This window comes from Coenobita brevimanus, chromosome 33, assembly GCF_032717465.1.
Source record: "Coenobita brevimanus isolate Jiangsu-jjx chromosome 33, ASM3271746v2, whole genome shotgun sequence".
Lineage (NCBI taxonomy): Eukaryota > Metazoa > Arthropoda > Malacostraca > Decapoda > Coenobitidae > Coenobita > Coenobita brevimanus.
The window spans coordinates 29,241,617-29,254,261 of NC_136986.1; the positions used below are offsets into that span (position 1 = coordinate 29,241,617).

At 40.6% G+C, this 12,645-nt stretch overlaps 1 protein-coding gene across 1 annotated transcript; it reads right to left on the bottom strand.

Annotated features, from left to right (window-relative positions):
• Window positions 1–809: 809 nt before the first annotated feature.
• LOC145395845 (uncharacterized) lies at window positions 810–11,604 on the bottom strand. The gene is made up of 3 exons (XM_080269374.1): window positions 11,580–11,604; window positions 3,018–3,604; window positions 810–1,712 (listed from the first exon to the last, which is right to left on the bottom strand). The coding sequence occupies exons 1-3, from the start codon at window positions 11,602–11,604 to the stop codon at window positions 810–812; spliced, it is 1,515 nt and encodes a 504-aa protein (XP_080125500.1).
• Window positions 11,605–12,645: the final 1,041 nt, after the last annotated feature.

The following is a 12,645-nucleotide window of genomic DNA, read 5'->3' on the forward strand; positions in this document are numbered from 1 at the left end:
ATATATGAGGCGGTGATATTCCCTTCTTTCCAGTCCCCGCCCCGGAGGGACCCGGGGATGAATATTGTTTTCACTCGGTTTGTTTGTTTGTCCGTCCATCCGTCTGTCTGTCTGTTAACAACTTAAAATACAAAAATAAACTGCTGGTGCGACTTTGACTAAAATTACAGAGATGATGGGCTATGACCTTCTCATCACCTGATTAAAGTTTGGACGAAACTGGGCCAAAGCCCTGGCTGAAGCCTTTAAAAAAAAAAAAAAAAAAAAAAAAAAAAAAAAACTCTCATTACATCAGGCAGGCCACCCCCCAGTTAGCAATAGGGGAGTCAATGTCAGATGGGTCAGGCATAAAATTTCAATTGGGCATAAAATAGTCAATTTTCACCTGAATTACTACAAAATTTATATGTGACATTTTTGAATAGATATCTTGTGTTTATACATCAGCACTAAAATGACTGCCGGGGACGGTTTGGCTGTGCCTTGCCACTGCTTTATAATTATATTTTCATTAGTATATAACTTAGAGTAGGGTCTATTATGGTATGTTATGGAGGTAGCCTATATCCATGTTAGATACAGTATGCTAAGATATACTAATATCTTTAGTGCTATGACGTATTAAATTTATATAATTAAAAGCCTTTTCCCCCTAAGATTAACAACTTTTTCTGAAGGCAGCGAGAATGCACTGAAAAATAATGTCACCAGACTGAAACAAATGAGGTTTCATATGAAAAATAAATCGCCACGTGAAAGCTGCTAAATCCCTAGTCTCCGCAGGGTACAGAAGAACAATACAGAGTCTTCTAAAACCTTGGAGTCAGGTACAAGCCATTAACAGGACGTCCACCGTTGCCATTGATGAGTCCATTTCTGTTGCCATTCACACTGTTGCTAAAGCCATTACCGTTAATACCGTTAGTGAAACCGTTAACGCCAGTGGTGATACCGTTGCCATTGACACCGTTGATGAAACCATTGCCATAAACGCCGTTAATACCGTTGATGTAGCCATTCCCATTAACACCGTTGATAAAACCGTTGCCATTTCGGTTGCCGCCGTTGGTGAAGCCATTTCCGCTGACTGCATTAGTGTACCCATTACCATTATCTCCGTTTGTGTATCCGTTAACGATGTCGTTAGCTTTGGCATTAAAACCATTGATGTAACTATTGCCATTTACACCATTGACACCATTGCCATTTACACCGTTGACCCCGTTGCCATTTACATCGTTGACACCGTTGCCATTTAGACCATTGATGTAACCATTGCCATTTACACCGTTGACACCGTTGACATTTACACCATTGACGTAACCATTGCCATTTACACCGTTGACACCGTTGTCATTTACATCATAGACCCCGTTAACACCGTTGCCATTAACACCGTTGAAGCCTTTGCCATTAACACCATTGACACCGTTGCCATTTACACAGCTGACGAAACCGTTGTCATTTACATCGTTGATGCCGTTACCATTAAGTGAGCATGAGTATCCGTTACCTAAGCCGTTAACAATACCGTTGACACCGTTGATACCGTTAACGACACCAGTGTTGGCGTTGAGACCGTAGAAGCTAGGGGCATTGGCGCAGTCGATGTTGTACCACCAGTCACATACAAAGTACTGTTGGCTGAAAACAGTACAGTTGGGACAGAGGAAGGAGTGCATGCGTCCGTCGGCTTGGCAGATGTGGAAGACCTGGGGAAGCAAGAACAGGGGTTGCAGCTGTAGTTATTGTTGTAGCCACAGGTTCATTTGAAACATCAACCTGGTGGACAGTAAGTGAAGTTTCCCTCAATCTACAGTCTATCATTCTCCCATCGTGGGATAGAGAGGAATGTGAGAGACGTTTGTATAATCGAACATATTACATCGGTACAACCACGTGAAGGCGTCCTTCTCCAGCAGCACCAGAAGAGGAGTAAAGAGACCACATTTAACAGAGCAAAACCTGAAGAAATGGTAGTTTTTAAAAACCTTGGGTATTAAATAAGTGTAAAAAGCTTACTTAAAATGGCGAGAGTACAGAAATGCGGTTAAATAGGAAAGGAGAAAAGGCCTCTCGGAAGTAAAACTGGGTTACAAAGACTTTGTAAATGAAGCAAAACCGATAGAAATTGGGACTGATTAAATTATGTGGAGTAAAAGAGCTGGGTAAAAGAGATCTGGAATAATACAGCAATACGGCAAGGGTAGATAGACTTGAGATAACATAACAAAAAGGATCTGGGTAACTATGACAAAACCTGTGAAAATGAACAATGATTATAAAAACGGGGAAGTAGAAGTGGAGTAAAGAGTACTGGGGCAAATAAGAGAAAGGTTGAAGAAAATGGTGACAAATGAAAAGATTTTGAGTAGAGGAGGAGAGATACAGAGATCAGGATAATCAGGGAAGATATGGGAAATGGGTAAGAATAAAAAAACCATGGCTAATGAGATGAGAGTAGAAACCAAGGGATGTAGAATAAGGCTATAGCGACATAAGTAAATAGGACAAAACTTGGGAAAATGATGAAGAAGTATAAGATCCTGGGTAGTAATGCAAGAATAAGGAGACCTGGAGTAACAGGCAAGACATGGGTATATATCTCTTCTCTGACATCAAGCCAATACGAAATAAGCATACAAGTCTAAGATAGTAGACATAAAGGCCTTTGCCAAGAAACAAAAGATTTATCTTTACCTGAAAACCAGCAAAGGGAGAGGCGTCAGTATAAGGCTTTCGGGTACTGTGTACTGATGTAGGTGAACCCAGAGTAGTGAATGGTGTAGGTATTTCGTATAAAGATCTTAAACAGTAAATACAGTGCCACGAAGCAATACTAAACAGTGTATTCCCACATAACTTCCAGTCTCAGGAGCAGTGCCGGAATAATATCCAGGAAATTGTAAGGTATATTCACTGAGCCCGGAGCACTGAACTAAACAAGCATAACTGTCATAAAAACCTTAGAGGGTAGATACAGTACCAGGACATATTATGTCACAGTCTATTCTCACCTGACATCCAGCCTCAGGAGCGGTGTCGGCATAGTATCCGGGGTACTGTGTGTTGGCGCAGGTGAAGCCAGTCAGGGGCACAGAGGCAAGGATGGGGTAGTCCACACCTGCAACGCCATCCCCACCGATTGCAGAACTCAACGCTGTGATGGGGTCCACGAAACCGTTGATGCCATTACCACTGAAGCCGTTAAAAATTGCTCTGCCGTTGCCAAGGCCATTGATTCCGTTAATGCCCTTTATGCTGTTGCCATTGACTCCGTTGATACCGGTGACTCTGTTGCCATTAATTCCATTGATGCCATTGTACCCATTACTGTTGATGTCACTGATTCCGTTGACTCCACTGCCGTTGATTTCGTTTATTCCATTATCGTTGATAACCCTATTTCCACTATAGCCAGTTCCTCCGTTGTAACCGTTTCTCCCGTTACCGTTGAAACTGTTACCATTCGCGCTGTTACCATTAAATCCATTACCGTTGACTGAATTACCGTTGACCCCGTTTCTCCTTCCATATCCACCGTTGGAGCCGTTAGTGGGAGCCAAATAATGGAGGTTGATGGCAACAGAACTGGCCACTGAGACTGAGGAAGAAGAAACAATTCATCACTGTCATCATCATCACCTTCTTTTTCTTCCTCCTCCTCCTACTCCTTCTCCTCCACCTCCTCCTAGTCATCATCATCATCATCATTATCGTCATCCTTCTCCTCATCTTCGTCATCTTCCTCTTCCTTCTCCTCCTCCTCCACCTTCTCTTCGTCATCATCATCATCTTCATCATCACCAATATAATCTCTGGTATAGGTGATGTCGTAGCACTTCTTCCTCAGTGATTTATTTCGGATATTGCACCTCAACATACTCGTCTGTGCTCTTTATATTTTCCTTCGAGTTTCTTGTCAGCCCAGGTTCATCTGAAATTTGAACCCGGTGGACTGCAGGCTTAAAGTTGCCCTTTTCCTGCAGTCGATCCTTCTCCTTTCAGGGGATAGGGAGGGAAATTGGGGACGCTTGCATAACTGGGAAGTGGAGTTACCCTATTACATCAGTGCCACCACATGAAGGCGCCCTCACCATCAGTAACATACTAGAGAATCATAAGGTGCAACACTGACAATAAAACTCTAAGAGTTGGATGTTTCTAACACCCCAGATTTGCGAGAAGTGGTTTATTACCTAATTCCTGTCCGTCATTATACATGGAATATGATGATCAGAGAATATATAAGGCTAGTCCTACTGGTTAAGTGTTTCTCTATATGACTGTGGATCCCTCGTACCCCATTTATGGGAGGGGGGAGGAGGAGTGGTGATGTTTCTCCTGCTTCTTTTCCAAACATTTAAATTTATTTATTGTACTTATCTCTTATTCATACCACAGACGAGTATGATTGTTAAAAAAAGAGCACAAGTGTCAGTATTATAGGAAAGAGCAATATTAATATCAAGTGTTCCCAAAGTAAAGAAAATAATGAGAAACTGATTACACTCCATTTCACCAAGTTTGGCACCGTCAGTTTTGTCCTCAACGTCTTTTTTTTTTTTTTTTTTTTTTTTTTATGTGACCGACTCTGGGCATAGGCTTCACAGCCTGCTTTCAAGGCCCAGTAGTCCTCCTACGTACCGTACACCTCTACATGTCACCACCTCGGCGCTAACACCCACCGTCCATACTGAATACATGCTAGGGCTGTCTCATACAGGACTGGTGTATTGGTATTAGCGGGGGTATTTTTTCGACATGTCGGCGGTTCTTCTTGTAGGTCAGTAAAGTCTGATATTTAGGAAATTCATATCCGTAAACTGTTCCCTGCTCCAGCAGGATTTGAACCCGGGTCCGTTAGGACTCTAGGCCAACTCTCTACTGATTGAGCCACCGCCTCCCCCTTCGTCCCCCTGTGGTGTTGATGTAAATCCTTTTCAGTACGTTAACCTCTATTTATTACCTTGAGAACCACTGTAATAAGGCAATACAAAATGGTATATCCAGTACTGAGGACCTTTACCGGTGCTACAGGTGTTGAGGGAATCACTGATGGTGCAAGGCTCGGTGAACTGAAGTATAGGTAAACAAATATTGAACTCGGTTTGAACGATCCTCTCCCACGATAAATCAGAGAAATCAGAAACTACCCGCATTTCACCAGAACAATGCGGCAGGAGTAAGACAGGTAATGTACAGTAAAGGTGAAAAAATGCAGGAAAATATACCAGAAGTCCTGTCTTTATGCGGGAGTAAGAGTTACCAAGGAGGACTTGATGAGTGTGAGAGAAGGAAGACGAAAAGACAGACCACGAGACGACGGTGACGAGAATGTGTGGATGATGAACATGAATTGATGATAATTTGTTTTAACTCCCGTTTGTCTTTCATTGGCAGACATTACTTCACACTGTTAATTGCTTGTCTATATCTCTCAGACACTATTTGTTTAACTCCAGCTAGTCTATCAGTGGCAGAAACTGTTTGATAGGTTATTATTTTTTCTGTCTGCTTTTCCGGACAAATTGCTTTAACTCCAGCTTCTCTTACAGTCGCAGACATTACTCGATACTCTTTAATTTTTGTGCCTCTGCTACCTTGTATTTACTTTCTTGTGTCTGTCATTACCAAACAATTTTTGATATAACTCATGTTTATGTTACTTGACACGCGCTATTTATATTTTGTGTCCATTGAGAAATTATTCGGGTTTACTTGCGCTTGTGTTTCAGTATGGAATGTAACGTGATGCTATTTTTTTTTCTCTCTCTCTCTACCGTGAACTCTGGTATTGATAGCCTAGAGTATGCCTGGTACCAATGGAAGACAGTTTTCATGACAATTTTTGAAAGGAACGACAAGCCATGATTGACCCAATAACTGAGAGAGAGAGAGAGAGAGAGAGAGAGAGAGAGAGAGAGAGAGACGGACAGACAGACAGACAGACAAACAGATTTAATGCTCTGCTTTTGCCAAGCTTAAATATTTTTGTCGCGATTTGTCCACAATTTGACTCTTTTGGGGATATATCCTGGTATAAATAGAAGGCAATTTTCATGATAATTTCAAAATATGACATACCACGATTGGTTTAATAGCTAAGAAAAAAGTCAAAGTTTTTGACTGAGAGGAAAGTAATTTTTCCATTGAGAGGAAAGCAAATTTTTGGCTGAGAAGAAAGCAAAATTTTAGTCAAGAGGAGACCAAATTCTCGGATGAAAATAAAGCAAACTTTTGGTTGAGAAGAGAGCATATTTTTGACTGAGAAGAAAGTATATTTTAGACAGACAAGAGAGATAAATTTTTGGTTAAGAGGATTTTTTTTTTTTTTTTTTTTTTGAAAGACGAAGAAAATTACTGGCTGAGAAGAAAGTACATTTTTGATTGAGAAATGCGAATTTCTTTGCTGAGAAAAACAGATTTTGGGTTGAAAAGAAAAGTAAATTTTGGTTGAGAAGAATGCACATTATTGGTTGAAAAAAGAAAGAAGACTGGCAGAGATGAAAGCAAATTTTTGCAGAGAAGAGAGCACATTCCTGGTTGAGAAAAGGGCAAATATTAACATGAGAAGAGACCAAATTTTTGGTTGAGAAAAAAGCAAATTATTGGTTTTTGTATTAAGAAGCGAGCAGATTTTTCGTTGAGAAGAAATCAATTTTTGGCCAAAAAGAAAGTAAATTTTTGGTATTCCTTAGACAGGGAAATTTACAAGCCTTACGGAACAAGAATTTACACATCAAACTTTGGGCAGAAGTAGTGTGCTCGCGCTCGCTTTGGCTGCTCAAAAAAGAAAAAAAGAAAATATCTGTTATCTCACCGGCCATGAGTAGCAGTTGCGCTCTCATCCTCATCCTCTCAGCTCTTATTGGACCTACGAAGCTGATAACTGAAAATTATTGAAGGATTCCTATGGAAATATTTTTAAAAATTGTAGATAGATTTCTGCTAGTTCTGACTTCCTTAGTCCAGGTTCAATCAGAGACCTATGTATGTTGACTATGAATGCTGAGAGGAAAAGTATTGTCCTAAATATTGTGATGAGCGCTATCTGGATTTCTATGTGAAGGAGTATGCTCAGGTGACTAAATGCTCGGGGAAAATATGCTGTAAATGCTGAGGGGAATAATTATGTTATCTAATGTTGAGAGGATGAGAGTTGTCCGTATGCTGTTGTGGGTAGCTGGAGGCAGGAAAATGATTCCTGAGATGGTTGTCAAGGCGGGAGAGTGACAGGAATGATTCTGAGGAGTGAACCGAGCGCCTTATATACATGGAGGGAGATGCTGGTTCGTCTGGAAGGGGTTCAAGGCCACGCCAAGACGGCCGGTACGAGGAAGGAAACCACAAGATGATAATTATACCTTCGTCTTCTCTTTCTTCTTCCATCTCCTCCTTCTTCTCCTCCACCTTCTCCTCCTCCTCCGTGACCTATATGGAGCAAGCACTTTGTGAGAAGGTAGAAAGGCAAACTCTTACACTTTTAACACTTTAGTAGGTAGGGAGTTCAGTAAATAAGCAGACATTTCAGCAGACACATCGTTCCAGCAGGCAGGTATTTCAGTAGGTACGCCACCAATCATGTACGCTTTGTCTGGTAGAGAAACATCAGAAGATAGGTAGATACTCATTTTTCAGGCAAACAGACACTGTGCTTTAGAATGCACTTATTTCAGATGGGAATCATTTCAGCAGACAGATAATATGACAATATAACCAGGCACTTATTTCAGCAGAAAAACACTTCATTAAATAGGCACCCACCTATTTCAGCAGGGACTTCGTGTACTTTACCAGGTAGACATTTCAAGATCTAGGCCGACACTTACTGTAGCACGTCGGCACTAACATCAACAAGCAGACACTTTAGTAAGTAATTAGTCCCTTATTTCAGCAGGTATTCATTTTATTTAGAAGGCAGACGCTTCGAAAATCATGCAGACGGTTGTTCAAGCAGGAACTTGATTCAGTTTAGAAAGCAGACACTATTAGGCTCTTACTTCAGTTGTCACTAATTTCACTTCAGTCTTCATCCTCTTCAGCAGACACAAATGATAGGCGCTTCTTTCAGCAGACAGACACTCTCTCCATTTCAGGAAACACTTACTTCTGTAGATAAGAGGGCATTTAATTCAGCAGGCAAGTTTTCAATTCAAAGAAACATCAGTAAATCAGCATGTACCTATTTTAAAAGGCAGACAGTCATTTCAGAAGATACGCAGGTAGTCATTTTAGCACTTCTGTATATTTTTCTCAGCAAGCAGGCACTTCAATAAATATATTTCAGCTGGCAAGTACTTCAGCAGACATTCCTCTTAGCAGACAAGTAGTAAGACGGACAGGCAAATCAGCAGGTAGACATACACTTCAGCACGCAAGCACTTCAGCAGTTTCGTATCAACATTCAGACATTTCAGCAGACATTTATATTGGCAGACGATAACTCCAGTGGACGAACTTGAGCAGATGCGCTGAAGAGGACGTGTTTTTGAGCAGATTCACCCCAGCCAGTGCTCACCTAACCGGATATTTCAGCAGTTCTACATTCACTTCAGGAGATGATCATACAGCCAGTTCAGGGGGTAGGAAAATCAGCAGGTAGGTATTTGAAATATAAATAATTCGGCAGATATATTCTACTTCAGCAGGCAGTGACTTCAACAGGGTCTCACTTCCTGTAGGTATTACTACAGGTAAATATAAAATGACCAGTGAAAATCATGAAGTCATCTTAAAAGTCATCATCGGTTCACCTCCTTTACTACGATGCCGACTCTCTCTCTCTCTCTCTCTCTCTCTCTCTCTCTCTCTCTCTCTCTCTCTCTCTCTCTCGTTAGTGAAACTATTTTCTTCAACTTAAATCCTTTAGGTCAGTGACATTTGTGTGTGTGTGTGTGTGTGTGTGTGTGTGTGTGTGTGTGTGTGTGTGTGTGTGTGTGTGTGTGTGTGTGTGTGTGTGTGTACGGCTTAAGCTAGACCTCTCGTGCTGAAAGGGTTAAAAATCTCTATACTTAACCGCACCAGCATATTCTTTCGTTGATTAAGGAAGCTCCCTAACACCTCTTCCTTAGCGATTCATTTTTGGATATGGCTAGGTAATATCCTTTTGTACTTTACTTACGCAGAGTATGGCGATACTGGAAAGATTTATTAACAGAAAGGACGCTGTGGTTTAACAAACAAAATTAATCGCTTAGGGAAACCTGTGACGGAGGTTCCTGAACTGGCGAGAATACCACCCTTGAGCTTGTAATCTGATTGGTTAAAGAAACCCCCTAACACCTCTTCCTTTGCGATTTATTTTGAATATGGCTTGTTAATACTCATTTGTACGTAATTTAAGCAGAGTGTGGCGATACTGGGAGGATTTATGTAACAGAGAACAGTTAGGTGTGATTAACGCAATTAATCACTTAGGAAAAGGTGTTAGGGAGCTCTAACGTCTAACTTAGCTGAATAAACTTCTTTGGCGACTGAATAAGAATTATAGGACACCTTCTCACTAAACGAATTACTGTATATCTAAAAATACAGGAGAGAAAGAGAGAGAGAGAGAGAGAGAGAGGGTGGGGGGAGGGCTTTGGTTGGCTCGAGAGGCGACGTAAAGTTGATGTTGTTGGTGATCGTCTCACTGCACACCTAGTACCGACCTATGATCTCTGCTCTGTATTTGAATGGGCTCCCTCCACTTCTGACTTGTCTCCACTGCTTTCCTTCTCCTCCTTAGAATACTACTACCCAGTACTTGAGGACACTTTCCTCACTAAAGAAATTGTTATTCATAACCCTCTCCTTTCTTCAATCACATTCGGTCTCTTCAACATCATTCCTTTTCCTTTCTGGTACAATAATTCCTTGTTATAGGCATCTTTTTCCATCCATCCCATCGTCATGTCTCTGTTGCTTTCACATCCTCCAGTGATCTCAGCAGATGTGCGTTCATATCTAACTCTCAACTTTGTTCTGCCTGTCCCCTGACAATCTTTCTTAGTAGCGTTGCTCCCTGTGGATCTGCCTTGGTTAGTAAAAGTCTTTCTCTTCCGTCGTTCCAGCCTCCAAGCTCCCAGTGCACCATGAGCATATGAACCACATCCGATTTTTCTTGTTCAGTGCCCCCATCTCTATTAGTATTATTTCTCCTGGAACTCCTGTTCGTTCAGTGTCTATAAGGCCCCTGATTACTGTACTGTAAAATCAGAATCTGTGGTTGCTTATGCTACTCATCATCACTTTGCACTTCGCTCCCACAAATATGAAATCTTTCAACCCATTAATGTGACATTCCGTCTGTTTGCTGACAGTCTCTCTATTACATCAGACAACCTATGCTCGTTGGATTTTCTTAATGAAACTGATTTTGTTACGGATCAGTTTTCTTTGCCTGTTAACCGTTCATGGATACATATAATCTTTGTGTTTTCCCTATTGGCAATTTCTCTTATTCGATTTTTTGTTACTATTTGCATACTTTACGGAGGTGTTAAGTGAATGGACAAAAGACTTCATGAGATCCACATTGCAACAAGATTAGTGCGGCAACACAAGACCTTGAAACTGGCAGTTCCTAGTGACACTCAGTGTGTCTACTGAAGGTGTAAAGATCATGTAACTTGGTACTCAAGGAATGATAATTGTAAATAAGTGGAAAGATGCCAATTCAGAATAGTAAATGAAAGTTTAGTAAAATGATAAAAAGATACCAAATGAACCAGTTGTAAGTGAAAATAGTAAGAAAGTGAAAATAGTAAGAAAGTGAATTGTGAATGAATAACATGAAGAAAGATACCGCAGAAATCAGAAAAGAGTAAAAAGAGTGTGGAAGTTAGTTAGTGACTAAAAGATATCACTCTCAAAGACTGTTCTTGTGAAATCAACTATTGTGTAATCAACTACTATATGTTCATTATTCCACATATTACTATAGTTTTCAATACTAGCCCTTTAAAATGGACTTCAGCTGTGAACTGGTGAAGCAAAATAGACTATGTTGTTCCCACAAATACTATAATTATTGTTTACTCATTGAATTATTAAATGATTACCCTCAAACTTGACACCCAATAACAATTCTGCCGTTTCATTTCATTTTAACATGGCAATGTACTGTAAATATTGTATGTCATTCTTTCTTGGCTCCAGCTGCTTATAGCAGCATTCTACAGTTTTTATTATTTTACTCCCCTGTAGAAAAAAAGCTAACTACAATATCTTCCATACCCCGTTACACCTTTGCTATATTACTCATTTATTTCTCGACCTCACAGTATAACTAAACTACTTATATAAACCTTGCTTCATTGTGTCAAGAGACACACTTTTCCATAGCGGAGGGGGAAATTTGTGATCACCCTTAGACCAGTAGTATGTAAGTGTTTTGAAGGGTTACGTAACCATTTTCCCTTACCTAAGGTCTAGCCACAGTCTGACTTCCGCTAACAGATTGTCTTGCAGAGAAACAGCAGGAGCGCACCGACTTTTGTGGGCAGATACAGAGGTTGTGTGTTAGGGGCAAGATCTATTCAGTAGTTGTGTAAATACATATCAACAACATGGCACCGGACTTTGTATTTACTTACATTCCTTGAGTGGGGGACTTAACATCGTAAAGCAGGAAAATACAGTGTTGTACAGCGGGGTAATAAAGTATTGTACAGCTGGAAAATACATTACTGTACAGACGGGACATATAATATCACAAGGATGCACAGCAAGAAAATGCAATATCGTAAGAAATTACAGCAGGGAAATACGACATTGCGAGGAAATACTGCAAGGAGATACATTAGCTTGAGTAGGCACAGTAACCTTGAGATCAGCAGTGACGAGTAAAAGTGTGTGGATTTTTTTTTTTTTTTTTTTTTTTTTTTTTTGTTCTAGACATCGAAATTAATGTAGAAGCCAAGACACTGCTTACATGTGGTACTCTGCGGTGCTTTAAACGGCCGCCTTCACGTGGTGACATTGATATAACCTGGCTTCACTGCCTGGACAAACGTCCTTCAATTCGCTTCATAACCATCGCAAGAAGGATGGTGGGCTGCTGAACAGCAGTCTATGGCAGGAGAAAGATAGAGATTAATACTGGGGTTTGTAGTTTGTAGTTCATTTCTTCAAAACGGGATATCTCAAAATTTACACTAAGTATGTCTCACAATAGTGTATGGAGGTGAGTGCATTTTATGTTTGCTAACTTCGCGAGCCTGCTTTTTTACCCCATCGTGTTTCTCTCTCTAGAGTCTAGACCCCACTTTTTAGCTCCTCTGTCTCCTTCTACCTCCTAATTCCTTCTCTCTCGTATAGGAGAGCTTGTGTCACGTGTACTGAACGGTTGAGCTGAATTTTCTCGACTCTGGGGGACTTTCCTATCAGGCGTCTCGAGGTGCTGTTTGTGGCCTATTGTGCTGTATGTAGCATTCCCGCTGAGAGAGAGTGCGAACGTCACTTCCTCAAGGCCCTAGCCATGACTTTGACTTAACCTCTAGATTACATATGTATGCTACTAACTATCATATATTGTATTACAATACTTCAGAGTCCTGACATCGCTCGGTCAAGCCCTGCTGGCAAACCTATGACAGCATGTAGCAATCAATTCTAATCTATTAATACATAGTATTCATTATAATATTGTAGAGATATAAT

Coding starts and splice junctions, on each gene's coding strand:
- LOC145395845 (XM_080269374.1), bottom strand. CDS start 11,604: ATGTTAAGTCCCCCACTCAAGGAAT. Junction 3,605..11,579: donor AAGTCCCCCACTCAAGGAAT/GTAAGTAAATAC, acceptor CTTCTTCCTCAG/TCTCAGTGGCCAGTTCTGTT. Junction 1,713..3,017: donor CTCCTGAGGCTGGATGTCAG/GTGAGAATAGAC, acceptor TTGCTTCCCCAG/GTCTTCCACATCTGCCAAGC.